This window comes from Propithecus coquereli, unplaced genomic scaffold (genome assembly GCF_000956105.1).
Source record: "Propithecus coquereli isolate 6110/MARCELLA unplaced genomic scaffold, Pcoq_1.0 Scaffold354, whole genome shotgun sequence".
Taxonomy (NCBI): Eukaryota; Metazoa; Chordata; class Mammalia; order Primates; family Indriidae; genus Propithecus; species Propithecus coquereli.
The window spans coordinates 331,859-357,989 of NW_012149219.1; the positions used below are offsets into that span (position 1 = coordinate 331,859).

At 49.1% G+C, this 26,131-nt stretch overlaps 1 protein-coding gene across 1 annotated transcript; it reads left to right on the forward strand.

Annotated features, from left to right (window-relative positions):
- Window positions 1-1,692: 1,692 nt before the first annotated feature.
- Window positions 1,693-23,503, forward strand: SERPINB6 (serpin peptidase inhibitor, clade B (ovalbumin), member 6). Its single transcript, XM_012651384.1, has 7 exons — window positions 1,693-1,732; window positions 10,598-10,772; window positions 15,005-15,151; window positions 18,403-18,520; window positions 19,345-19,487; window positions 22,631-22,786; window positions 22,966-23,503. The coding sequence occupies exons 2-7, from the start codon at window positions 10,608-10,610 to the stop codon at window positions 23,368-23,370; spliced, it is 1,134 nt and encodes a 377-aa protein (XP_012506838.1). The 5' UTR covers window positions 1,693-1,732; window positions 10,598-10,607; the 3' UTR covers window positions 23,371-23,503.
- The last annotated feature ends 2,628 nt before the right edge of the window (window positions 23,504-26,131 follow it).

Consider the following 26,131-nt stretch of genomic DNA (forward strand, 5'->3'; position numbering starts at 1 on the left):
GCTCAGGCTGGTCTCGAACTACTGAGCTCAAACAATCCGCCCGCCTCGGCCTCCCAGAGTGCTAGGATTACAGGCGTGAGCCACTGCGCCCGGCCGGATACTTCTTCATTAATGGAAAACAATATTCACACTAAGTTCTTTGTACTGAAAGTGTGGTCTATGGACCAGCAGGATTAGCTATGTGGACACTTATTATAAATGCCCAATCTCAGGGCCTCCTGAATTGGAATTTGCATTTTGACAACACCCTGGGATGAGTTTGAGAGGTGCTGCACTCGGTTATTTATGGCAGCATTATCTGTAAAGATGTACGATTGGAAACAATCCAAATGGCACGCAAAGGAACACTGTGGAGCCAGGAAAAAAAAAAAAAGCAAAATCTATATGTACCAAATTAGAGGGATCTTCAAAATATATTACGTCAAAAAAGCAAGCTATCCAACTATCGATAATAGAATGCTACCCCTTTGAAAAGAAAGATATGGAATTGGAATTAGAATATATACAGATACACACACGTCGCTTATTTTTGCAAAAGATAAGCTGGAATGATAAACCTGCAGCTAATAAAATTGGAGTGAAAGGACTGCAGACAGTGGGTGTAAGATATCTCTGAGCATTTCTTCACGTTGCACTACTCCAAAAATAAAATTAAAAGTCACAACTGGTGGGGGGGCATGGTTTACTTCGGGCATCTACAAGGCAGAGGGGCAAGGGATGCTACCTAATTCTAGGACGGTCCTCCACAACCAAGAATTGTCTGGCTCGAACGTCAGTAGTATCGATATTGAGACACCCTGCTTAGGGTAAGGATGGAGAAGCCAATAAATAGCTTGAGGTTTCAAAAACTGAACTCACTTTAAAAACCTGGCTAGCATCCCCTCCACCCCTAGTCACTCCAGACCTTTCCGTTTCCAGAGTGCTCCATCTGAGATGGCAGTTTTCACATTCATTCGTATAGCCTGTCAATACCCTGGGGGTCTGATTCTCATGAGCCTGAAGAGTTTAAGTCTTTAAACACACACCATGACCGCATGGGCCTTGCTCATGTTCACTTCTGCCCACGTGCAATTAAAGCTGATATTTTTCTGGAAACTGAGGCCATAATGCAGTCTCCACAAAGGCACAGCGAACGCCTGGTGGGGCCGCGCACCGTCGCCCGCTGAGGGAAAACTCCCCGAGGGCGAGGCCGCACCCACTCACCGCCCGGTGGGCCGGGGGTGAAGTGGCGCCCGCAGAAGGACGCGCGGCCCCGCAGCGGCGGCGCGGGCCGGGCAGCCCGTAGCCGTCAGAGCGCACCTGCGCGCACCTGGCAGCTCCCCGCGCGGCGCTTCCTCTCCCGCGCCCGGCCGGGCGGCGGCGCGCCGGCTCGCTGCCCGCGCTCTCGGCCCGCCTCCGCCCGGCGGGCGTGTGAGGCCCGGAGCGGGTCGGACGCCTCCTGCCAGCCGCTCCGCTCGCTCCCGGCCACGGCGCCGAGACTCCGGAGTCCGTGTCTGGTGTGGGACCCACTCGGACACGCGGGCTCGGTTATCCGCTCCAGCGCCGGGGGATTGGGGGGCGGCGGGCACGCGCAGGGGCCGAGGGCGCGCGGGCGCGGAGCCGCGAGGAGTGGGCGTGGCCGCGCGGGGCCGTGACCCCCGCAGGCCGGCGGGGCGGGGCGGGGCAGGGCTGAGCGTCCCGGCTCGGCTTCCCTTCTGGCGCCGGCAGCAGCAGCGGACCGTGACGCCGCCCGGTAAGTGGTGCGTGGTCGCCGGGCCGGCCAGTGACGCCCGACCCGGGCGCGCAGGCCCAGCGCCCGAGCAGGAGGCGGCCGGCGCGGGATGGGGGCGGCGCAGAGCCTCTCCTCCGGCTGCTGCGCCGGGCCCCCGGGCCACAGGTGACCCTCCTGGCCCCTTGGCCACGGGTGACATCCCCCGCCCTTCCAGAGGCCACGGGTGACACTCTCGCCGCGCGACCCACAGGACGCGGGCTCGCGCCGCTGGGCGCCGAGCGTTGGGATCCTGGGAGGGCTGGAGGCGGAGAGGGCAGGGACCCGGTCCTCCTGCGCCTTTTCGCCCGCCGGCCGGCTCGGGACTTGGGCAAATTCTGCAGCACTGTTGGAGGTCGCTGCGGCCTGTGGACACAACCGTGAGGACCACTCCCGATCTTGTTACTGCTCTATTTTTTTAATCAAACTCACCGCGGGCAAAATATTACAAGATTTGATGTTTTCAAGGCAAAGAGGACAAGGGGAAAACTTTAACCGTGTTTGGAGTTTGCTAGATAAAATTGGCATTTAAGTTAGTTTCTTCCTTTTTTCCCTTACAGCTCAGTTTTAGAAAACGTATAGAAAATTAATATTCACATGCTATCAGGAATACTCAGATGGGAGGGGGAAGCTGAGGCAGTCTGGGCACTCTGCTTCCTGGACCTTTGTGCCTGATGACAGGAATGTGCCCCGCCCGACCACGCTGCCTCTTTGCTTCCTGGTGTGGTTTAGGGACTGAAGAGATGAGATCTGTCCTGTTAAGTAACCTTTGGATTAAGGTCCTGAGGACCACGGGGTAGTGCTGGAGCCCGTGATTAACTTGAGTGACTGCTGTTATCAGCATAGATGGGGTGTGTCAGGCTGTTTCATGGCCACCTCTGAGGAACTGCATCTGTCGTGACTTGGTGCCATCACAGAGAAAGGCACTTTTGATCATACTTGACTACAGAAACTAACGATTTAGATTAAATAAGGGCAATTCCAATCCAAGGCATTTCATTACAATTCAGCATATTACAGTTAACTTAGACCAGTAACAGCAGAGTGACATTAGAATGAACAGAATCAACATTCTTTTCTATGTGTCTGATGATAAGGGTACTGAAGTGGACATGTAAGGTCCCACGGAAGACCACACACCTTACATTTCCAAGCTTGCTGGACCCGGGATTAGGCCAAGACATCCGAAGAAAGAATAAAATGTATACAGTAATTCCCCTATTTATATGTTAAGCAATTGCTGCTCAGAGAAGTTACACACACACACACACACACACACACACACACACACACACTGCGTAAGAAAACTAAGGTTAGGGACAAAGCAAGAGCCCAAGTTTCCATTACAACTATTTTTAAATGGTTATTAAATTTTGTAGAAAACGAAGACATCCTTAATAGAAGTTAAAAAGCACAATTATATAGTGACACCTAAAAAAATTATTAAGATGTGATCAGTTGCATAACATCAGTTATGAACATTACCTGCTTAAAGTTACTGGTGATGCTATAGGAAAAAAAATGATGCTAGGATAGATTTGTTTGGACTTGTTTAAAAAAATATATAAAATTGTTCATGAATATCCAGTTTTTATGTCTGTGATTAAATATTGTTTTCATTTTTAAAAGGTATACTGTTTCTAAAGCAGTAAATAATTTCGAAATACCCAATGAATTTTGCATATATGTGTGTACATACATATGGTTATGTGTTTTCATGTATACGTGACGGACACTTGGCTGTCTTATTTACTTCAGCTAAAGAAGCGGGTACTTGGAAAGCCCTTGAACGGTGTCGAGTTTGCAATGTGATCTGTGAAAGATGCGGCCTTGTTACTGGCGCAGCCACTGAATGGGTAATAGGAAGGCCTCGACATAAAAATCTCACTAGATCGTTTATAATTTTTTTTGTGTTTGGAATATCTTAGTGGTAAACTTTAAATTTACCACTAAATTTATTGGTAAATTTAATGGTTTTTCTTTCTTTTTAGGATTAGGATCTCCTTATATATGATCGATTGTTAAGTGTTTACATATTATTCGTTATTGCAAAGTGATCATGAAAATGCTCAAACTCAGGGACCTCCAGGCACCGTGGGGAGGCACTGGGCTGCATGAAGGGATGACAGATCCAGTAGAAGCCCCCCACCCCCAGCTTCCGCCCTGCCTACTTCCAGAACACCACCAGCAGCCAGACTGGAGGGTTCCTCAACCAAAAAGCTACTGATCCCTTGACCACACTGCAGTGAAGCCCTCAGCTGACATGTCCTGCCGTGTCAGCAGAATTTCCAGCATTGTTTTGTGTTTTCCTCATAAGTATGGACTGACGTCCAAGGGTCGTCAGGCATTTTTGGGAAGCCTAGGTATGAAAGAGAGAGACCTAAATAAAATAAAGCAAACACCAACCGCAATAGCAAAAGGACCCCAGGGAAAGACAATGCAGGGAGCAGAAGGGGTTTCGGTGAAAAAAAAAGGAAGGCTGTAAAGAAGGAACATCAGAGAAGAAAGAGTCCTTGAAAATCGAAAGTACAATAGCTTAAGTCAATAAAGCAATCAATAGAGGATTGGAGGAGAAAATCATGAACTGTCTTGCAGAAAATAGAACAAAATGTCATTGTTATGGAAAGTCCAAGAGAGGGAATGGAACCCTCCAACTCGGGGAAGCTGGGGTGGGACAGGGTGGCTAAAGCTCTGGGCTGGTCACCTGTGCATCAAGTAGCCTTGCTTCAAAGTGCCATACAGGTACCATTTCCTGTGTGTGCCACGCATGGAGAAGGTCGGAAAGTCCTGGATGAGGTCAGTCGCAGACTTTTGTACCTGACAAATACCAGGTACAGAAAAAGAACAGAGAGCCAGTCTGGAGGACATGGCTCAGAGATTCAGAGGTATCATGATGTGCAACCATCATAGACCCTGCCCATGTGCCAGTCATATGGAATGGTAGGATAAGGACATTTCCAGAAATACAAGAAATCAGAATATTTGTATTCTGTCTTAGAAAACTATTGAACAATTTGCTCCATCAAAGTAAGGGAGTAAACCATGCAGCAGGAAGATCCTGGAATCCAAACCCAAGGTATTGTTGGCAAAGACGTATCTCGGACAAAACAGCTATGCAGCGCTCTACAGAGCAACGGGTCCAAAGTGGAACCGTTTCAATACCGTGGCTGATAAACAATGGTTGATGGCCACACATACATATTATCAAAGAATAGTAAAATCGCAGCCTAGATGAAAGCTTCTGAGTGCAAGTGTGTTTTAGCAGAGCGAGGTATATCGGACTTTAAATGGCAATCTTATTTACAGCATGATATGTGAGGGACTTAGAAGAAATATCTATCCCAGCTCTGTCACTGGTGTGCCTGACAACAGCAGCAGTATTTCCAGTCAGTGCCAAAACTGCATGTACTCCCCAAATATTCAGATTTTGTGCTTTACAACTCTTCTGCGTTAAAAGGAACCAGAAGAGGGGCTGACACCTCGTCTTTTGACTAGGAAAATCCAAAATGGGCCTGTAAGACCTCCTTGCCATAAAGCAAGAATGTTTGGAAATGGAATAACCAATTTAAAGAGGTTCCTACAAGTCAAGTTAGGGCAATTTGAGCATCAAGAAGAAAACATTATCAGTTAATCGAAATACATTGCTTTTTTAAAAAAATCAAGCCCATTAATAAGTTCAAATGAGGCAAACAAGATAAACTTTAAAAAGGCATGAAAGAATTCAGTGATGTTTGCATTTGTCTAAGATTGCTATGGGAAAAGTTGGTTGTTAGAGGTTCCTAGGGTAACAAGCACAGTAGTTGTACAAACCAACCTAAAGGCCTAAAAATTAAACTAAAAGACCAAGTTTTATGATAGAACTCTGGGCTATGCAACTCAGAGGAAAACTCAAATAATATTTCCTTTTAAGAAAGGACACCAGGCTACGGGAAACTGAAATTTGGTGTTTGGCCAAGGCCTTGTAAAATCCCAGTGAAGGTGGGATTGAAGCTCAAAGCTCCCCTAATTAGTCAAATGTGCTTGGCTACAAAAAGTGGATGTCCTGTGCTGAGAAACAGCTAGGACGTGCAAGGACCATGACTCAAACCTTGTTTTTGCAGAGAAGGAATGAGATTGAGATTAATGTAACCCCTAGGAAACCGTTAAAATACACATTACTATTACCTTAGGAAAGGTATAGAAAGATATAACAAAGATAAAAATAAGTTAAACCCATGATATTAATTAATACCTTTTGCTAGACTTAAGTACAAGTGTAGAAATAAGTTTTGTAGTCATTGTACTGTTTTGTATATTTTTAAAACATGTTTGAAAATCTTAGGAGAGGTTAACCTACTATACTTGTAAATCTTGATTTATTAGATTTATAGAAATTCAAATGTTTACTACAGTTTGTGGAATTCTTGTTTGCCTTAAAAGATGCATAAAAGCATTTAAAAAATCAGACACGTTAAAATATGGATCACTTGAGTCTAGGAGTTTGAGGTTGCTGTGAGCTATGATGATGCCACTGCACCCTAGACAGAGTGAGACCCGGTCTCAACAACAACAACAGCAACAACAAAATTACTGAAAGGGTTTGACTGACCTATGGAACATTTGGGGAATGTTTGTGATAAGTGCACAGAAAACTGAAGAACATGAGAAAAGGCATTCACATAAGGCAAAGCAGCATTAAATGAAAACAGGAAATGGGGTCCTGTTCCGCCCCTCTGGCTTGGCATGGACTACTGTTTAGTTATAATAAAGCAAACGTGTGGATGGAGCAGCGGAAGAGAACCAGATTCCTGGCCCCTAAGTTAGGAAGGCAATAGATAATATCTAATATTGTTAGGTCAAAAATAGCAGTGCGCATGTGTTTAGTAGAAAGATGGAGGTAACATCACAGAAAATAGCAAAAGGACCTGCAACTGACTGCCTCTTGGGAGGGAGCCTGTTATCTTTTGTAATATCTCTTTTAGCATTATTTGATTTTTAAATGTGTTTATATTAATTTCATAGAAAGAAAAATTAACCATAAAACCCCCTAAAATAACACATGCTGTAGAAAATGTGAAAATACAGAAAAATGCAAAAAACCTAAAAATTATCCACTACTCAGAAACATCTGGTATACAGGATATCTTTCCATTCTGCCTATAAATTATACGTACATTTATAGAGTATACACACTTATAGAAATTACATTTATATGTATATTTCATCCAAATTTGCATGGATAAGATTAAATTATACTTCTGGTTTTGTATCTTCTTTTTTCCCACGTAATCCTGTACAGTCCCATGACAATTGATTTTAGTTGTGATTACTTCCCTTAAGATTCCATCGTGGATGTGACAGAATCTAACTGGTTCTCTGTTGTTGGGTATTTAAAGATTTTTTTTTTCCTGTGGCATATGAAGTACTTCAATAGTTATTTTGTGTATAAAATTTTTGTCAGTACCTGTGAGTTTTATCTTCAGTGAAATTCCTAGAAGTGTTATTTTTTATTCAGATGGTATGTTTTCGTGACATTTCCTTTTCTTCCTTCTTTTATTTTACTTTTTTAAACATAATTCTACATTATACTCAGGAAATATTGGTGTCCCAATTTAAAGCATCAGTTGCATAGGATGAGCCGCATTGCCTGTCTTTGTCAGTGTTGGAAATGAATGGTTTTTGTACTTGCGAAGTTCACGGTGTGAAAAGGTATCTTTCATTTGCTTTCCTTGGGGAGGCCGTGTGCCATGGTGATGAAGCGAGTGAACGGCCTCGCTCTGCTGCCTGTAGCCCCCGGTCCTCTGGGCCACTTACAGATTGTTAGAGATAAGGCTCCACATCTTCGCTTTCAGCGCAGAAGTTGTCAGCACCTGCCTCACAGGGTTGTAAGGATCTTTCAAGAAAAGTGCTAATGTGGACCTCGCACATAGAATATTCTAAAAAATTGGTATTTATTATTTTTCTGTGAAATCGAAACTTTTAAATGTAATCATTAGCTATTGTTTTCTCTCTCTTTCATTTGTTTTGGTAATTTGCTAATGTTCTTTGCACATAGTTCTGCTGGGGTCTGTTTTTCCTATCTTTTTGTAGCCCATTGTACTCCATTATTTATTTCCTTGTTTACCAGTTTTGAGAGTATTTCATTGCTTCTGGCTGCTTTTCAGGTAGAACATCAAACTATGCTTTTTTTGTCTCCTGATAATTTTCCTTCTCATTTGTTTCATGAATTGTATTGGCCTTGCCAGAGCTATCAGACCAAAGCAATGCCAAGATGAAATGACAGACATTTTTAACTCAATCTGTTACCAAAAGCTCGGCCACTTGTCCACGAGGCCAAGTTAGAAGAACAAGGACAAATGGTTTGGGAAGCGTTCGGTTTGTTCCAGGTGGGAACCTGAAAAGTATGTATAGGATGGAATGAGGTTAATGGAAAACTGAGGCTTGTAAAACAGTAGCGCGGGAGTCTGGAGAGTCCGTATGTCGTAAACTTAACTGCGCACCGGACAGCTGCAGCCTCTCTCTGTGAGCTAAGCCATCTTACGGGCAAAGTCAGAAGCGTCCCTGTCCCCAGGCCGGGTAAGAGCTTGTGTGACGAGTAGTCCGCAGACACTGGTTTGAGTCTTGACATTAAGGCTGTGTTTCTTGCTTTGGAGTATCTCCTTTTTTATTAATTTTTAACTTAGAAGTTTTCTTGTTTTACCAATTGTTTTTCCTAAAGTTGGTAAGTGGGCAGCTCTTGCTGATCTAGAATCCAAGAATGAGAAATGGGTTGCTTCAGTTTCATGTAGTGGCTACTTTTGTTTATATTGATGTTCTCTACAAAATCCTGGAGTTATTTCTGTATGGCCAAAGAATCCTGTAGATTCAGAAGAATTTTAGTGATGTGTACATTCTATTGTACTTTCATTAAAAATTAGTAATCTTAAGGTGTATACGGAAAGTCTCAGCAAACCAGGAGTGCCGAGAGCCCCAAGTCTTCTCTATAACAAGCAAAGAAGAGTTTGAAAACAAAATATTTAAACAAGGACAGTAAACAAGATTTATCAGGTATATTAGTTATTGTATTAGTTTCCTGTGGCTGTTGAAACAAAGTACCACAAACTCAGTGCCTTAAAACAACAGGTGTTTATTCTCAGAGTTCTGCGGGTGGTGAGTTCAAATCAGCTTTGCTGGGCTGCGGTCCAGGGGCCGCACGAGGTGCTTTTCCTTGCTCTGTGCAGCTGCTGCAGCGCGCTCCGCGCATTTCTTGGCTCAAGGACCCTTCGTCTTCCAAGCCAGCGTCTTGCTTTAGTGTTCATTTTGCTTCTGTCATCTCTCCCTTTTCCTCCCTCTTAGAAGGATACATGTGATCACGTTTCAGAGCAACTTGAGTCATCCAGGATAATCTCCCCATCTCAGCAGCCTTGACTCAGTCATGGCTGCAGAGTCCCTCTTGCCATGCGAGGGGGCGCTCTCAGGTTGCAGGGATCAGGACCCGGTTATCTTTGCGGCCCTCGCTCTGTCAACACAGCTGCGAATGTCAAGGACCGCTCGGTGAAGAAGGGGTAATTCATCACCACCTCACAGGTCCTTCAGTCTGGCGCCTCCTTCCCTCTCCCCGCTAGCCTGGAAATAGCTGCCTGGCTCCTCCCTTCCTGGTTCTGGAGGTTCCCACCCACTGCTCAAGTGAGTGATTCGGAGGCATTCTCTGACTGGGGAAACAGCGATTTAGTAAATATGTGTGGGCCGTGTCAGAGCAGGCAGCTCTGGGCCCCAGAGTCACCCTCCGCCTGCCCTGCCACATTCGTCTGCCCCCTGCGCTGTCTCCCGAGGCTGCAGGCTCTTCTCGAGCAGGAGCCCAGAGGCAAGGCCTTGGCCCTGAGTTAGCTCGTCCACTCCTTGGCCCGGAAATCTCACTTCTCTTCTGTGAACTTCGCCCTCCCCACTGTGAAATGGGGAGTCGATAGTGGGTACCTCTAAAGACCTGATGTGCTTGAACGTTTATGATTCTGTGATCCGACTGGCCCAAAGAGAACCCACCTCACCCTGCCCTGGCCGCCTGGCCGTGTTCCTGCTCTGGGCCCTGGCAGGGCTGCGTGGCCCATTGTCGAGACGCCCGCAGCCTGGCCCCAGCCTTGGAGCCTGCGTCCGGAGGTGGAGGTGGGCACGTGCCCGCTCCCCGGGGTGGAGGCTGCATGGTGAGGTGCCGTGAGTGCACGGCCCAGGTGCCCTTGTGCTCCAGAGTGCGACATGGCGGCTGGCCCGCACAGCAGGAGGTCCTCGGAGCGCAGCTGAGAACTGGGGTTTGCCACCTGCACAGGTCTCCTAGACGGAGGTCTGAGAGTCAGCGGGCGCTTATTCATGAGGCTTGCATGCATCTCTGTGCGTGGCTTGATTTATCATCTTTTATTTTAAGGCTTCAGGCTGCTCTAAAATGGGGTCCTCTCCCACATTATGAAGACATTCAGCCATCTTTTCCTGTGTAACTCTGTGAGTGAATTTAGCATTTTGAATCATTTTCAAATTACAACACCACACTTCTAAGCTCGTACAGCACCCTGAAGAACAGCTGTGGAAGTGAGGTATTGGCTCCGAGGAAGTGACTCCAGCAAAGGGTCTCCTGTGCCCCCTCCCACTCTTTCTCCCTACTCACGGGCAAACGTGCAGGCACATGTCCTCATATGGGGTCATATTCTAAACACGACTGTTCATTTTTTATGCTTAATATTAGAAACGCACAAAATAATTTTGAGGGCCCCAAAAAGAAACGCTCAGAGTGTTGTGTGTGTCGCTGCCTGCTCACTGCACCAGAGTGTCGGTGGTGGCCGTCGGCGGCAGCGTGAACGCGCATCAGCCCGCTGCGTGACGCTCACTGTGAATCTGTCTTTCCAGGGTCCCCACCATGGATGCCCTCACAAAAGCAAATGGCACCTTCGCCTTAAACCTCTTGAAAACCCTGGGTGAAGACAGCTCCAAGAATGTGTTTTTCTCACCCATGAGCATCTCCTCCGCCCTGGCGATGGTCTCCATGGGGGCAAAGGGCAACACGGCTGCCCAGATGGCCCAGGTATGGTTTCAGGGCAAAAGTAAGTACTGTTAATTGCCAATTGGTTCGTCCTCCACACTCCAAGTCCCGAAGGATTGCTCTGGACGGGTAACTGCAGGTGTCACAGAATATGGAGAGCTGACGGGCCCGGACAGGCTACCCCTGGGCAGAGCGCTCTGACCCCTCGGGTGGGAGGGGGGCTTGATTCAGAGGAATGAGTGATTTCATCCCCACCGGGCTTAGCTTGCTCACGAGTTTGTATATAGTTGTAGAGTCACCATTCAGGTTGTGTCCTGTGATATTCTTTGGATATTGTCACCTGCTCTTTGGTTGTTAGAAATTTTTATTTTCTCATTTATGTGTAAAATCCCCGTAGAATGGCACCTGTCAGCCAAAAAATGTTTCCGTAGTGTTTCAGTTATCTGTTGTTGAGTAACCAACATTCCAAAACTTAGTGGCTTGGGATGACACTTTTCTGTTTGTTGATTCTGGGTAGATCGGCTGGTTCCTCTGCTCCGTTTGGTGCTGGGTGGGTCCCTCGTGTGGCTGCTTCAGCGGGGGCTCAGCAGGACACCTCAGGCCCCTTCCCTGTGGCCTTCCTGCTGGGGAAGGCCCTTCCTGGGCCTTCCATATGCATCTCTTTGGCAGGGCGGCTGGGGCTCCCGTAGGCACAGTAACGGAATTCCGAGAGGAAGCTCTCCCAGAGGGCAGGCGGCTGGGAGTGCAAGCGTGACTCAAGCCTTTGCATGTGTCCCGCGTGCTCAGGCCTGCTGCGGCAGGCAGGCACACCTCCAAGCCCAGGGTCCATCTGAGAAGGGCCAAGCAAGGCCACGAACACCACAGGCATGGCTCCTCGGGGCCACCCATCCTGCTGCTGCCTGCCCTCTGGCCTCTAACGGTTCCCAGCTCTCCCAGGACCCTGAAGGCTCATCCCACCCTGGGCTCAGGCTCGGGCTGGAAGTCCAGAAGGAACAGGAGTGGTTGAGGCTCTTCAGCTGCAGCTCCTCCGTGTGGCTCTTTGGGTGCAGAGATTCATGAACTAAAAAGAGACCATTATCTGCCCCCTAACCTCCTCAGACATGCAGTGGTGAGACAGGGTGGGATAACTGCAGTGGACACTCCCTTCGAAAGCCGCGGGGGGCGGTTCAGTGTGGAACGTGCAGGCGTCGTGCTCTGATTCTTTGCGGGAAGGCGTGTAGGTCTGTGCTTTGTCAGGCGTGGCGTAGCGGGCCTTTGGCGCTGCGAAGTCGGTCCTTTTGCGCTGGGATGAGAGCTCACGGCGGGCTGTGCAATGCCCTGACCCGGCTTTACCGTGTTGGTGCTGTTTGAAATGTCTGTCATCTTCAAGGTTCTAAGTGAGAAGAATCTTCAAGAGGTTGATAGTTCATGGAAAGAATTTGAAACTCCAGAGAAAGCTATAAAATAACAAAGCTAGCACATTTTGAGAAATTTCAGGCTACAGCAGAAGCATCAGCAGCACTCACAGCCCTGATGGAGGACAAAAGCGATAAACAGCTGAAGGAGGTTCCGAGGACAGGAGAGTACAAGCAGCCCGCAGAGCCCGGGCTGTAGCTGGCGCTAAACTAGGAGGGGGCTGAACAGAAGAGCCGGATCTCGGCACGGTGTGCTTTTTGTTTCGTATGATTCTCGATCCGTAAGCGGAGCAGAAAAGGCATGAGCAAAAGCAGAAACATGTGAACAGAAATGTAAAGTGAAGACTCGTCCTCTTTCTGGTGACTCCACATTTCCAACCTGTTCTAAGAAACGCGAAATAGAACCGGTAGATAGAGAGGATGAAATTACTGAAAAGAAAGTGGAAAAAAAGCCAAGATTAAAATTAAAGTCGAAGAAGAGAAAGGAGACGAGGTGGTAGAAGAAGAGGAGACGTCTGTGCAGAGAAAGGATAAAAAGAAGCATGTTGAGGAAGAAGCACTTTCAGAGGAAGAGCCGCCCACCAGCACGGAATTCCCAGACCGGAGAAAAAGAAAAAGAACAAGCGCGAGAATGCGGCTCACAGAGGGAGCCGTGGTCCTGTCGGCGGACGCATCGCGGGAGGCGCAGCCGGGAGCGCGCCGGGGTGTGTCTTCCATCAACTCTGCTAACCTCGTCATGTCTTCATTTCCTAGAGTCTTCGATGTGCAAATAGAATTTTGTTTTCATTTTAAAAAGATAGTGAGGGGAGGTATATTAACTTGCTAGGGCTGCCGTAACAGACACCGCAGACTGGGGCTTAAGCCGCAGGAATTCCTTTGTTTCCTCACAGTTCTGGAGGCCAAAAGTCTGAGATCCACGTGTCGGCAGGTTGGTTTCTCCTGAGGCCTCTCTCCTTGGCTGGCAGATGGTGTCTTCTCCCTGTGTCCTCGCGTGGTCCTGCCTCTGTGTGTGTCTGTGTCCTCACCTCCTCTTCTTATGAGGACACTGGTCAGATTGGAGTAGGCCCACCCTAACAGCCTCATTTTAACTTCTATCAAGGCCCTGTCTTCAAATAAAGTCACATTCTGAGACACTGGGGGTTGGGACTTCAACACGTGAATTTGGAGAAACACATTCAGCCCATCACAGGAGGTGGGGAGGGTCGCTGCAGTCACCGCACCACGGCAATTCTGAAACCCAGCCAGGCGCGCGTGGCCGGTCCCCGCAGCCCCAGAGCAGCGGGTGTTCCCTAAGGAGCCTACACAGGGCTCCCCGGAGTCACTGCTCAGCCCTACTGCCCGCCTGCCCTCCGTGTGCCTGGCTCAGGTCTCGGCAGCTCCTTTACTCTCTGTGAGAAATGGCCTGCGCTCGCTGCTCTCGGCCCACCTCCCGCCCGTAGGAAGTGGGGGCCCAGAGGGGCCTCCCCCACTTTGAGCTGTCTCCCCTATTAGTCCAAGCTGTCACAACTCCTTAAACACCACTATGGGATTTCCATCCATCAACCTAAAGTCTGCTTCCCTGGACCAAAGCCACATACGCAAACCTGTTGGGGACAGTGCTCCGTGTTGGAGTCAGGGTGCCGTGGGACTGAGTCCTGGAGATGCTCAGCAGCCCCCTGTCTGGCCCGAGGGTCTCTGAGGCGCTGCCTTAGGGTTAACAAAGTAGATCCGGACCTTGACCCTGAGGCCAGCACCTGGGATTTGACCTTTGCCCTGTGGCTATTTCTTTTAGAACCCTTGGCCACCTGGAGAGGCTGGGAATAAGAAACATTTTTCTTTTCCACCCAGCACGTTCTGCGTTGTAAATAGTTCCTTAAATTCTGCTCGAAAGCGGAACAGTTCCCTCTTAGCTCCTCTTTCTCTTCCCATGTGTCATCCCAGGCAGCTGGAAGAAGCCACGCCCTTCCTGGCCCCTGGCCAGATGCACAGGTTCACAGGGAGGTGGCCCATCGTCCCTGCCACCGCAGGCGCTGTCTGTCCACTGCTGCTGGTGCACACCACGGCCCCTTTCTCCAGCCGCTAGCAGTGATTTCGCCAGCGTCCTTCCACCCTCCGCCGGCTGCCTCCGTCCAAAGCCAGGGCCGCGTATTTTAGGTTTTTGTCATGGTGGAACTCCACTTCTAGATGGCTGCATGTGCCATCTACTGCCACGAAACAAACCATCCCACACTTGGTGGCTGTAAATAACGGTGATTGTTGCTCTGATCCTGCGGCCAGTCCAGGCAGGTCTTCTGCTTCCCATGGTGCTGGCTGGGGTCACTCATGCGGCTGGTTCAGTGGGCAACTGGTTCGCGAAGGCCTCTCTCTCGTCTGGGGCCTCCGTTCTCTTCCAAGCAGCTCTCCCCACATGGCGGCACCTCCTCAGGACGCTCCATGCAGCTTCCCCTCCAGCAGCATAGGTGGGACTCCTTCATCGTGGTGCCTGGGGTTCGAGAGAGCAAATGTGGCAGCTGCCAGGCCGTTTAAAGAGGATCTTGGCCTGGAACAGCATCACTTCTGCTGAACTCTGCTGGTCAGAGCCAGTGGCGGGGCCAGCACAGACCCAGCTGCACTTCCGATGTCAGGAGTGGCCCCCATTTGCAGAGACGGGAGGTCTGGTTGGTGGCCTTGTTTGTAGCCAAACTGCAGAGAGCCCGGGTTTGTGGAGGGGCATTTCTGCTCGTGCCAGTACTGGCAGGGTGCAGGGAGGGAGCTTTCAAGACACTCCTGGTCTTCAGTTGGATGGATCCTTTAAGCGGTAGTAAGGATCTGAACACTTGCTAAGCCGAGTTTGGTGATGTCCCTGTTTCCCGATGTCAGAGCTTACTGAAGTTGTGTGTTTTTATTCTTTTTTGATTTCAGGCACTTTGTTTAACCAACAGCAGCGGAGGTGGAGATGTCCACCAGGGCTTCCAGGCACTTCTCGCCGAAGTGAACAAGACTGGCACTCAGTACTTGCTGAGAACGGCCAACAAGCTCTTTGGGGAAAAGTCTTGTGACTTCCTCTCAGTAAGTCATACTTGCTGCTACTCACTAAAGCAATCAAGGTGGCGGGGTGGCGGTGGGGAGGACACGTGGCACAGCAAGAACCGTGTGGGCTATGAATGTCCTTATACCACACACATGGTTTTGTAATTTGTTTCTTGTCACCTAGCAATGTATCTTAAATTCTTTGCATCTCAGTGTGTGTGGCTCTACCTCATGTTTTTGAACTGTTGTCTTGTGTGCCTAACCATGGACGTACCACAGTGTAGTAAACCTGTCCTTCGCTGGTGGGAATTGAGGTCAAACCCAGTCTGGGCTGTCACAGGCAGTGAGTGTTTTTGCATGTGATTTTGAGCTCATGTGCATGTGTTGCTCCAAGGTGGATTTGTAGAGGGGAGGAAGAAGTGAAGCTTTGAAATTTTAAGAAATGTTGCTGCTCTGCTCTTCAAAATGCTGTTTACATTCCTCCAGGAATATTAGCAGCGTGCTCATTTGCACCCATCATCATCAACACCGCACGCTGGTCACCTTTTATAGTGTGATTTTTAATGAGATTGAACAATTTTCTTATGTTTTTTGAGCATATATGTATTTCTGCAAATTGCCTATTTATCCTTTGCACATTTTTCTATCGGACTGTGTATGCCTTTTTTCTTACTGATTTGTGAGTTGTTTGTATGTTTGGGATATCAATCTTATTCTGTGATTTTTTTTCCATTATTTTGGTTTCAGAATCCACATTAATTGTTTAAAAAAATGGTATAAAGTGAATGTAGACAAGCATGAGGTCATATATTGGTAAGATTTATACTATAGTGTGATCTTTTACAACTTGTTTTACGTATTTTTATTAGTCTTAGCTACTTTCTAGTTATTGTCTTTTCTTAGAGCCATCTATATAAAGAAAAACAAAACTTCCACAAACACAAAGGATTGCTGATTTTCTTTAATTTTCCTTTTTTCTTTGTTGGTAGATTTTTTTTTTTTTTTTTTTTTTTTTGAGACAGAGTCTCACTCTTTTGCGCTGGCTAGAGTGCCATGGCGTCAGCCTAGCTCACAGCAACCTCAAACTCCTGGGCTCAAGCGATCCTCCTGCCTCAGCCTCCCGAGTAGCTGGGACTATAGGCATGTGCCACCATGCCCGGCTAATTTTTTCTATATATTTTTAGTTGTCCAATTAATTTCTTTCTATTTTTAGTAGAGACGGGGTCTCGCTCTTGCTCAGGCTGGTCTTGAACTCCTGAGCTCAAACAATCTGCCTGCCTTGGCCTCCCAGAGTGCTAGGATTACAGGCGTGAGCCACCGCACCCGGCCTGTTGGTAGATACTTTAAGAAAAAGAAAAATATTAAAATGTTGTTTTGATATTATAATATAAAATAAAGAGATCAGAAACAGTCAGTTCTTTCTCATTAATTTAGTGTTACAAGAATCCAGTATCAAGCACAACATATAATTAGATATGTCTTTAGTGTGATAATTCGTTGCTTATAAAATAGTAACAAATAGCAGACAGTTATTTTCAAATGTGTTTAAAAGTTGTAAAAATGATCCAAGGGTATGCCAAGTTACCAATATGTGAGTGACCAGTTTACTTCCAGACTATTTTCTTAGACTGAGAGATTTAAAGGTTTTTCCAAAGCATCGATCAAGAAGCAGTGCAGTGAAATTGGCAAAGCACACACCCCGTGAGGCTTAAATGAAATGCTCTGTGAGGTTCGCCTTGTGCAGTGCCTGCCCCGCACTGAGACTTCAGCAGTGTCACATGAGACAGTAACAATGAAAGTAATCCATCTGGTCCTCGAAGTAACCCTCTGAGGTGTAGCTAGCGCCGTCTCCTCATGGACAGGGGAGGACGAGGAGGCACAGAGAGACCCTTCGACTTTTCTAAGGCCCCGGCGCTAATGTGCTGTAGAACTTGTCTCTGATGCTGCACTGCAGGAGAAACGTGAGCTCCTGGAATATAAACGTGATTCTCGAAAGGGGAACTCAGTATTTAGCCATGAGCTATTCAAATGAAGGTTTGGGAAATCATCCCAGAGTACGCTGTCAACATAACTAGTCACTCCAGCGCACTTATTTTCCACCACATTTTCAGCTTTTATATGACATAACTAGGTGTTCATTAACATCATTTCATAGAATACGCTAGCAAATTACAGTTTGAACTTTTTTTGAGAGTTGTTAACAGTCTAAAACTGAGCCATCCGTCACGGCAGCCACTGGGCACAGGCAGCTATTTGAATTCCAGTGCAGCTAATTAATACAGAATGAAACGACATTGCGTCCCTCAGCCGCGCTGGTGCCTCAGCCGCACTCGCAGCCTCCTGTGCCGGGAGCCCCCGACCCTCCGCAGGTGTCCTCACAGAAAGCTGCCTGGGGAGGTGCTGCTGGGTGGGGGCGCTGCGCGGAATCACCCATTCCCCATCCTGCGGAGCCGTAGAGCCTGGCTACTGTGTCGCTCTGCGGTACAGAGCGAGCGGCGGCCCTTGCTGGGCTGACCCCACCCAGCTCGTGCAAGGGTTTATCATCAGGTGCCACACAGTGTAACTGCAGCTGGTCACCATGTCCTGTCAGCTACCTCCTTGATGCAAGGTTACTCCCGTTAAGTATCCAGCAGTTCGCGAAGTTTATTTGATATTCATACCATGATTTGATTTACTTTATAAGCTAGGGTTAAATATAGCTAAAGGCTGGGCACTGTGGCTCACGCCTGTAATCCTAGCACTCTGGCAGGCTGAGGCGGAAGGATCACTTGAGGCCAGGAGTTTGAGACCATCCTGAGCAAGAGTGAGACCCTGTCTCCACAAAAAATTTAAAAATTATCCAGGTGTGGTAGCGTGTGCCTATAGTCCGAGGTACTCGAGAGGCTGAGGCAGGAGGATCACTTGAGGCCAGGAGCTCTAGACCGACCTGAGCAAGAGTGAGATCCCATGTTTACATAAATATAGAAAAATTTAGCTAAATGTGGTGGCGCGTGCCTGTAGTCCCGGCTACTCAGGAGGCCGAGGCAGGAGGATCGCTTGAGCCCAGGAATTTGAGGTTGCTGTGAGCTATGATGATGCCACGGCACTCCAGCCCAGACAATAGAGCCCAGTCTCGAAATAAAAGCTAAAAACTAAAAAGTTGGATTTTAGGTTAATTCCTTCTATTTATTTGTAAATTACACATGTAAATCATCAAGTTATTGATTCTCTGATTTGGCACAATGAAGAAGTAAGCTGTTGGTGTTCTTTACTTTAGTAGCCATGCAGTTATGTTGCTCTGTCTCTCCTAGTCTTTTAAAGATTCCTGCCACAAATTCTACCAAGCAGAGATGGGAGAGCTCGACTTTATCAATGCTACAGAGGAGTCTAGAAAACATATAAACACCTGGGTGGCGGAAAAGACAGAAGGTGAAAATACATTCTTATTCTGTTTGTAATAGTATCTCAATCAGTCTTACTGTCATTTCCTTCACAAGACTGTCACATGTAAACAGGAATGATTATGTTTCTCTAGATAACTGTAAACTTTAAAAATCTGCTTCTGAATTGTTATCAGTATTTGACATTTTGAAACTTTAGAATGTATGACATTTTCTGCAGCTTTTCCCTACTTTCATCAATGTACCTACGATGCCTCTCAGGTAGTTGGTATACTTCTTCTGGAACAATCTACATTTTTAATATTTTGGGGGGGGTGTTAATGTTAGTTAGTATAGCCTTTCCTTTCACAAATAGCATGAAAAGATTCTTGTTACGCGTCATGAGCTGTCTCCCTCTGTGGTACAGCTCACGCACGGCGGTTTTCATGCTTTGCTGCGGGACGCTTGGCCATGCCCTCGTCTACCTGCAGTTCTTAAACTGTTCTGTAGGCTCGTAACACCTTGTAACCACCTGTCTTTTTGACAGTCTTTTAAGTTCCTGTCTTTAAGTCATAGGCACCAGTTGTTCCTTTGTATCTCCTACGTTGTGAATTCATCCTGCACGTGTTAACATCTGCTTGTTCGCTTTGTGTGTTTTATTCAAATGATGGTGTTTTTTTTACCAGACCTTTTACGGTTTTTGTTGCTTTATTTTAAGGACAAGTATCCCTTTACATTTGAGGGACAGTGAAACTGGTTATCCACGTACCTCACTAATTAAGGAGACGGCCCGGTTCCAATGTCGTTCCTGAGGTGTCGTGCACCAGCAAACTCAAAATTTGAACTAAGGAGCTCTTTAATTCTTCCTTTTAGGTAAAATTGCAGAGCTCCTGTCCCCAGATTCCGTGAATTCATTGACTAATCTGATTCTCGTGAATGCCATCTACTTCAAAGGAAACTGGGATAAACAGTTTAACAAAGAGCAGACCAAGGAGAGGCCATTTAAAGTCAGCAAGGTGAGTATTGTGCAAATAGCAAAGGAGATTCTTGGCTGGTTCACCCCGCTTTCCAAAACACGGGACCAGTCCACCTCAAGGAACTGTGCAGCTGGTGGCCCGGACTCCCCGCGGCCTTGGGGCCTTTCTGTCACCCTGCTCCTCCCCCACGTGTCCCCGCATGCTCTGGGCTTGCGTCCGGCCCCAGCCCGGCACCTGCCCTCCTGCCACCTACGTGGCACGCCTGGTGGTGTCGCTCTTGGCTTAATTAAGGTTCTGAAGTTCAAACTCCTTTAAAATACGGTGCCTGAGGCTTTTGGTGGGCCCGGATCCCGCCGATTTCCCTCCACCTCTCTAGCTTTATTCCCACCAGGACCCAGGCTCTGCGGGGCGTCCCCTTTCCAGCCCTTGCCCTTCCTAGGCCCCCTCTGAGCCGCCGCCGCGCCCTGCCCGTCTTCCCCAGACTTGCCGGGCTGAGCCTCCCGCGGGCGCCTGGGCACAGCGGGCAGGTGGCGCTGCCTGAATGGCAAACCGAGGAGCGATACTCAGCCTCCTCTTGACAGTAAAGGCACCATAAGTACAGATTTTTGTTTTCAAACAAACAAAAGGACACGTAGGTGGGTGCTGAGTTTAACCACCTTTAGCTGGGAAGATGCTGTTTGCTAATGGTGCTTCCTCTTTCTCTCACCAAATCCAGTTTATTCTTGCGCGTTTGTTCGTCTTTAATTATAGAGCTCTTTGCGCCTGCACAAATGCAGTGTATTCCTGATCACTCATTAGCTCTTCCAGGCCAACTTGAGAGCGACCTTTCAGTTCTTCAAGAAATGTATATTTCCTTTCGAACTTTATTCTGAAATGAATTGTCCAATTTTCCCCTGGCAAATTTCTGTCTCTCCCTGAAATTAATCTTTAACAAGACGGATGTGATAACAGAAACCCCAGCTCTCTGTAGTTTGGCTCACAGACGTTCACCTGGAGCTGGGGCAGACCCAGGCTGACCTGGCGCTGGCGGCCGGCCCCAGGGGCCGCCTCACTCTCCCTGCTCCACCGTCCCCAGCACAGGTCCTTCTTCCTCATGTCACCAGATGGCCCAGACCACTGCAGTCCAGGCAGCAAGGAAGGACAGGGACAGAGCGGACCGGGCCTAAGCCTTCTCCCCTCAGAGGTTCTGCCATTGTATTCAGAGAGGGAAACCCTCCTTCTGTATGGCATAGGCCAGAACTATTTCGTGTGGGCTGGGGACGGGTCCTCTCTTGCTTTCTCATCTCTGCAGTGGAGAAAGAGGGGGAGGGGCTGCAGTGTTGGGTGCCCCAGCCTATGGGGGGGCTTGCCCCCAAGGGCACAGATTGTGAATTGATATGCATTTTCATTTTAATTTCTTGTTGCTAAATGACATAGAATTGATCTACACAATTGCATATTTAGTGAATCGTCCAGTAACTAAGATCGGATCCTTTTATATTACAAAATTGGAGACTTTGGGCCCTGGAGGGGTTTGGGGAGCAATTGTCTAAGGCAGGGGTCAGCAAACTACAGCCTGCAGCCAAAGCTAGCCCACTGCCTATTTTTTTAGATCAAGCTTTATTGGAATAAAGCCACACTTACACATTTCATCCTACAATGGCAGGTGAGTAGTTGTGGCAGAAACTGTGTGTGGCCACAAAACCAAAAAATATTTACTCTCTGGCCAGTCAAGGAAAAAGCGTGCTGGTCACTGGCCAAGGAAGAGAGTGGGGCAGCCGAGGCCAGGGGCTGCTCAGGCCAGCTCAGGCCAGCCTCGGCAAGGTGAAGGCAGGAAGCTACGGCAGCAGCGTCTGTGGTGTGTTCCATTTCATACACAGTAACATGCTATACCAGAGACATGGAGACTACACAGTGCCTTCGACTGTGCCTGTCGCGGGGCATTTAGTAAATTCAGAGAGGCGCTAGGAGCCAGGAACCGAGGAGGACTGTTGGATGGGGTATGCCACCATCCTCCAGTTTTTCTCCCTGTCTGGCTGGGGATGCGCTGGCAACCATTGCAGCTTTTTCTAGTAAGCTGTGTGAATTTTACCTGTTTATTCATTTATGCAGCAGAAGTTGATTGAGGGCCAGGCACTGTGCTAGGCGCTGTGACAGCCGTGTGCCAAGCCCGAGAAGCACGCCTGCGCTCTCAAAGCTCGCGTCTCCCTGGGGGAGAGACAGCGAGCCCAGCCAGGAACACGGGAGCGTGTCAGACAGTGGTGGATGCTACAGAGGGGTCGGCGGTCATGTTTGGGGTGGGGGCGTTGTTGCAGGTGAGAGCTACTAAGGAAGCCTTCCCTGCCAAGGCAGTGTGTGAGCACAGACCAGAAAGAGGCCGGGGGAGAGGAGGGAGGCACTGGATGCGGAGCGAGCCGGGTTTGCCCCCGAACCACCAAGAGGCCCCTGCGACTGCAGCCGCCGAACGAAGGGAGAGGGAGGGGGACGAGCTCTTGTTGCAATCACAGGTCGTTTTAAGGACTTGGGCTCCTGCTACGAGTTGGGGGCAGCCAGGGAAGGGTGTCCAGCCGAAGAGCCACGTGGTCTGGCTGCTGTGTGGAGAACAATCGCAGGATTGCGTTGTGATACTCCAGGGCCAGGCTGCTAGCCGTGGAGGTAGAAAGGGCATGTCAGATTTGGGTAATATTTTAGAGGTGGAGCCAATATGATTTGCTAATGAGTCAGCCGTGGGTGCCTGAGACAGACAGGAGTCCAGGGCCCTCCCAGGCTTCTGACTGCTGGACGGTGGTGCCCTCAGCTGGGAGGGGCAGAGTTGTGGATGGAGCAGACTTGGAAGGGAGTCTTTGGAGCCCAGTGTCACAGGCAACACCGGGAGTTTCCTTTATGTCCAAATGTGCGTGGCAAGTGGGCAGTAAAATATCAGAGTCCCACGTGCAGAGGAGAGGTCCATGCCAGGGATGTACATTTGAGAATTATGTTTAAAGTCAGGAGACTGAGATCACCAAGAGAAAAGAAGTGTCGGGTTTGCCCCCAGGCACCATGGCGTCTGGGGGGTGAGGAGATGAACACGTGCCAGCAGAGCGGGGTGGCCAGGGTGTCCTGGAGGCTGGGGACCAAGTGTTCCTAGGGGCCGCTCCGTCGGATTTGCCCAGTGTGTCAGCTGGATCTTGTTTCAGCTTAATGTTTGTCTGTTTCCTTTGTAGAGCGAGAGGAAACCCGTGCAAATGATGTTTCAGAAATCTACTTTTAGCATCACCTATGTAGGAGAAATATTCACCCAAATTCTGGTGCTTCCCTATGTGGGCAAGGAGCTGAATATGGTCATCATGCTCCCGGACGAGAACAGCGACCTGATGACGGTAACAGCGCAGCTGCGGCGGGCGCGCTGGCGACGGCTGGCGCCGCTCCGCTGGGGGGCTCCGCCAGCTGTTGAACTGCTTCGCGCGTTAGCGCCGTCGCCCCCGCAGCCACCCCGCCAGGCGGCACGGCGTTCCCATCGCGGCCGCCGGCTTTAAGGTCTTCTGCTCTCTCCTGCTAGGTGGAAAAAGAAATCACTTACGAGAAGTTCGTGGAGTGGACGAGGCCAGACGTGATGGACGAGGAGGAGGTGGAAGTGTTCCTCCCCAGGTTCAAGCTGGAGGAGAACTACGACATGGAGGATGTCCTCCGCAGCCTGGGTGTGACCGACGCCTTCGAGCAGGCCAGGGCGGACTTTTCCGGAATGTCATCCAAGAGAGATCTGTTTCTGTCCAAGGTCGTGCACAAGTCCTTCGTGGAGGTCAACGAGGAGGGCACAGAGGCTGCGGCTGCCACGGCCGCCGTCATGATGTTGCGGTGCGCCAGAATCACCCCCAGGTTCTGTGCCGACCGCCCCTTCCTCTTCTTCATCCAGCACAGGGGGACCCGCGGGATCCTGTTCTGTGGCCGCTTCTCCTCCCCGTGAGCACGTGGCCGGCGCGCGTGCAGCCCTGCCCTCTCTCCTGCTGACCCGCTTCCCTCTGACACTCCACACTACGCCTGTGTCCCAAGTGACCTTATCTGTGCAGCACTGACAGCTCGGAAATAAAGGGCCTCATTGTGGAATCTCAAGTCTAGAACTCTGTGTGTTTGTGTGTCTGCAAGTGAGATGTTTTTCTCTAGGATCTGGGTCACTTGGCAGGGGCAGCACTGGCTGCTGAGCTCACCCCTGCTGGGGACGAGGTGTCCCCCGCCCCTACAGCCGGGAGGACCCCGCAGCTTCACTGTGGGCAGACAGCTGTCCCCTCGGTCCACCGTGCAACTCGGACGAGAGAGACTCTTGGAGAGAGAGAGAGAGAGAGAGAGAGAGTGCTTCTCCTCCTCTCTACCCATGGCGTCAAAGTCTCACCCACTTCCCAGGAGAGGACAGAGTGAAGTGGGAGCTGCAAGGAGGACGGGCAGCACGTGGGAATCCCTCCGCAGGAGCGAGCGGGGCGGTGGGGAGAGCGGTGACTCAGACCAGGGAGAAATCAGTCCCCTTCCCCACGGCGTTTCTGCCTCCCTGGGACCAGTGGGTCACATACGTATTCAAATGCACACTGCACACCTTCCCCGAAAATGTCAAATTACTGCCAAGGCGCAGAGATGATTAGAATGTCCGTTCACAGTAACGTAGTTCACAACAGCCTCATGAGTCAGCACCAGATGACCTTGTTTCACTGCAAGTATTACGAACGGAAACAAGCGCGGCTACGGGCTCTGGGCCCACGTGTGTTACTTGCTGGAAACGTGATCGCTACACTCAGCAACATGGGAGCAAATAACGGGCAGGTTCAAGTGCAGGAGCTGTGCTTTTCCCAGGGCCAGCAGGAAGGACTCCTCCCCAGGCCCATGTGCCAGCAGCGGGAGCCCAGCCCTCCGACTTACCTGGTGCAACTCATAATCCCACTCCACGGGGTCCACTGTCCCCTTGAATCCAGGCCACGGTGACACTGGGGAGCGGCGGGAGATGTGGCCATGACAAGCAGGAGGGGAAAGGGAGGAGCCAGGGCTTGTACTTTGTCTTTCAGCCTTCTCCCTCCTCTGCATGGTACTCCTGGTATTTTTTTAAAGAACTAGGACAAGGGGGCTTGAACAAGGACTCCAGGGTGGGGCTCGACCCCGCCATGTGATGCTCCAGGCTCTGCAGAGAGCACCTCCGATCATGGCTGGCAGCGACGGCCTGCTGTCCTGTTCCTGGAAAGGCGTCACAGAGGGTCGCTCAGGGGCAGGGGCGGAGGGTGCGGTGAGTGGAACAGTCGCTAACCGTCCAGGCCTCCCGGGGCTCGTCATCCCTTCTCCTGGGACCGTATCGTAGTGAGTTATGAAGATGATGCTGGCGGCCCTGTCTGTTCCAGGCTGTGACACACAACAGGCGCTCTGCTCTGAGAGGCTCTTTGGTCCTCACTGAGATGCTGCCCTTTAGCAGTATCTAAACTTCCGTTTCCCTCCAGTGTAAGGTGAGACTGGGTATGGCCCCAGTGGCCAGGACACAGGCTGGACCCTGCTGTGCTGGGGCGCGCCCATGGCAGACACACCGCCGGCCGCCCCGCAGCTGCAGCCCTGGAAGGCTCTGGCAAGACTTTAATTTGAGGACAACTGTTCCAGAATAAGTGACCTGTTATGTGTTGGGTGGGTTGTGTAAACTATGCTGCTATTACATTTTCTTGGTTGAAGAATTTGCGTGGGTTGGGCTGCTGTTCTATATTTACAGAGTGGCCTTCATGCTTTGTTTTTGTTTTAATTTTTAAATTTGAGACACTCCCTCTTGAAACGATATTTTAGCAGGAAGCTTAAAACAAAATATCTAACAGTGGAGATGCTCTGTTCGAAAGAGTCGTTCTCCCTGCCCTTCCCTCCCTGCTCAGGGCTTTTTCCCCCCCCCCGCTGTGCCCCGGAGAGGCTCAGCTGGCCCCACTGAAGTTTATAAACAGATCCGCCCATTTATAAAAGTCAGCACGTGCATGACGGTCCTTATCTCTGGGTGGAGTTCCCAGTCATTTTTGTTTTGCTTATTTTATAATTTTCCAAACTGGAACATGTATTTCTCGTGTGGCTATTAAAAATATTTGATCAAAAGGATACATGCATATGAAGAAAAACAGAATAACAAAATAGAAAAAACTATAATAGCTTCTACGGTTATTGGATTATGGATGATTTGTGGATTCATTTCCTGAAATGCCCTCAGTAACATTTGTAACTGCAAAGAGACTCAGGGGAACAGAGGTGCATTGATGAATTTTAATATTTTATTGAGTAATAACCCAGCCAAAAAGAACCCTGCTATGATTAAGTAAGGCTTAATAGAAAGAAAGAATTAATGCTGGGCTTATAATAATTTGCTAAAATTATAATAACCAATAGTAAGCTGTAGTAACTTTTGATTTAGTAATGGAGCTTCTTTCGGGTACATCTTTTCCTTCCACTTTCCAGGAAACAAATGGGTGAATGCTGGGCTCTCACCTGGGAGCAGGCCTCGTAGACCAAGAGATGCTCTGGCTGGACCCAAATCAATGCCTCTAACCCCAAGTGCCCACTTGGATGCAGGCTTCGTATGAGGCGTCCCTGCCAAGGCCGCCCTGGGCAGCTCCCCAGCCCAGTTTCAGCAACTCCGCTGGAAAACGGCGTATCTCTGCGGACTCTCCCTGACTTACAGTAATTTTCTCTCCCACGTAGCCCTGTTTTATGTCTCAAACAAACCCTTC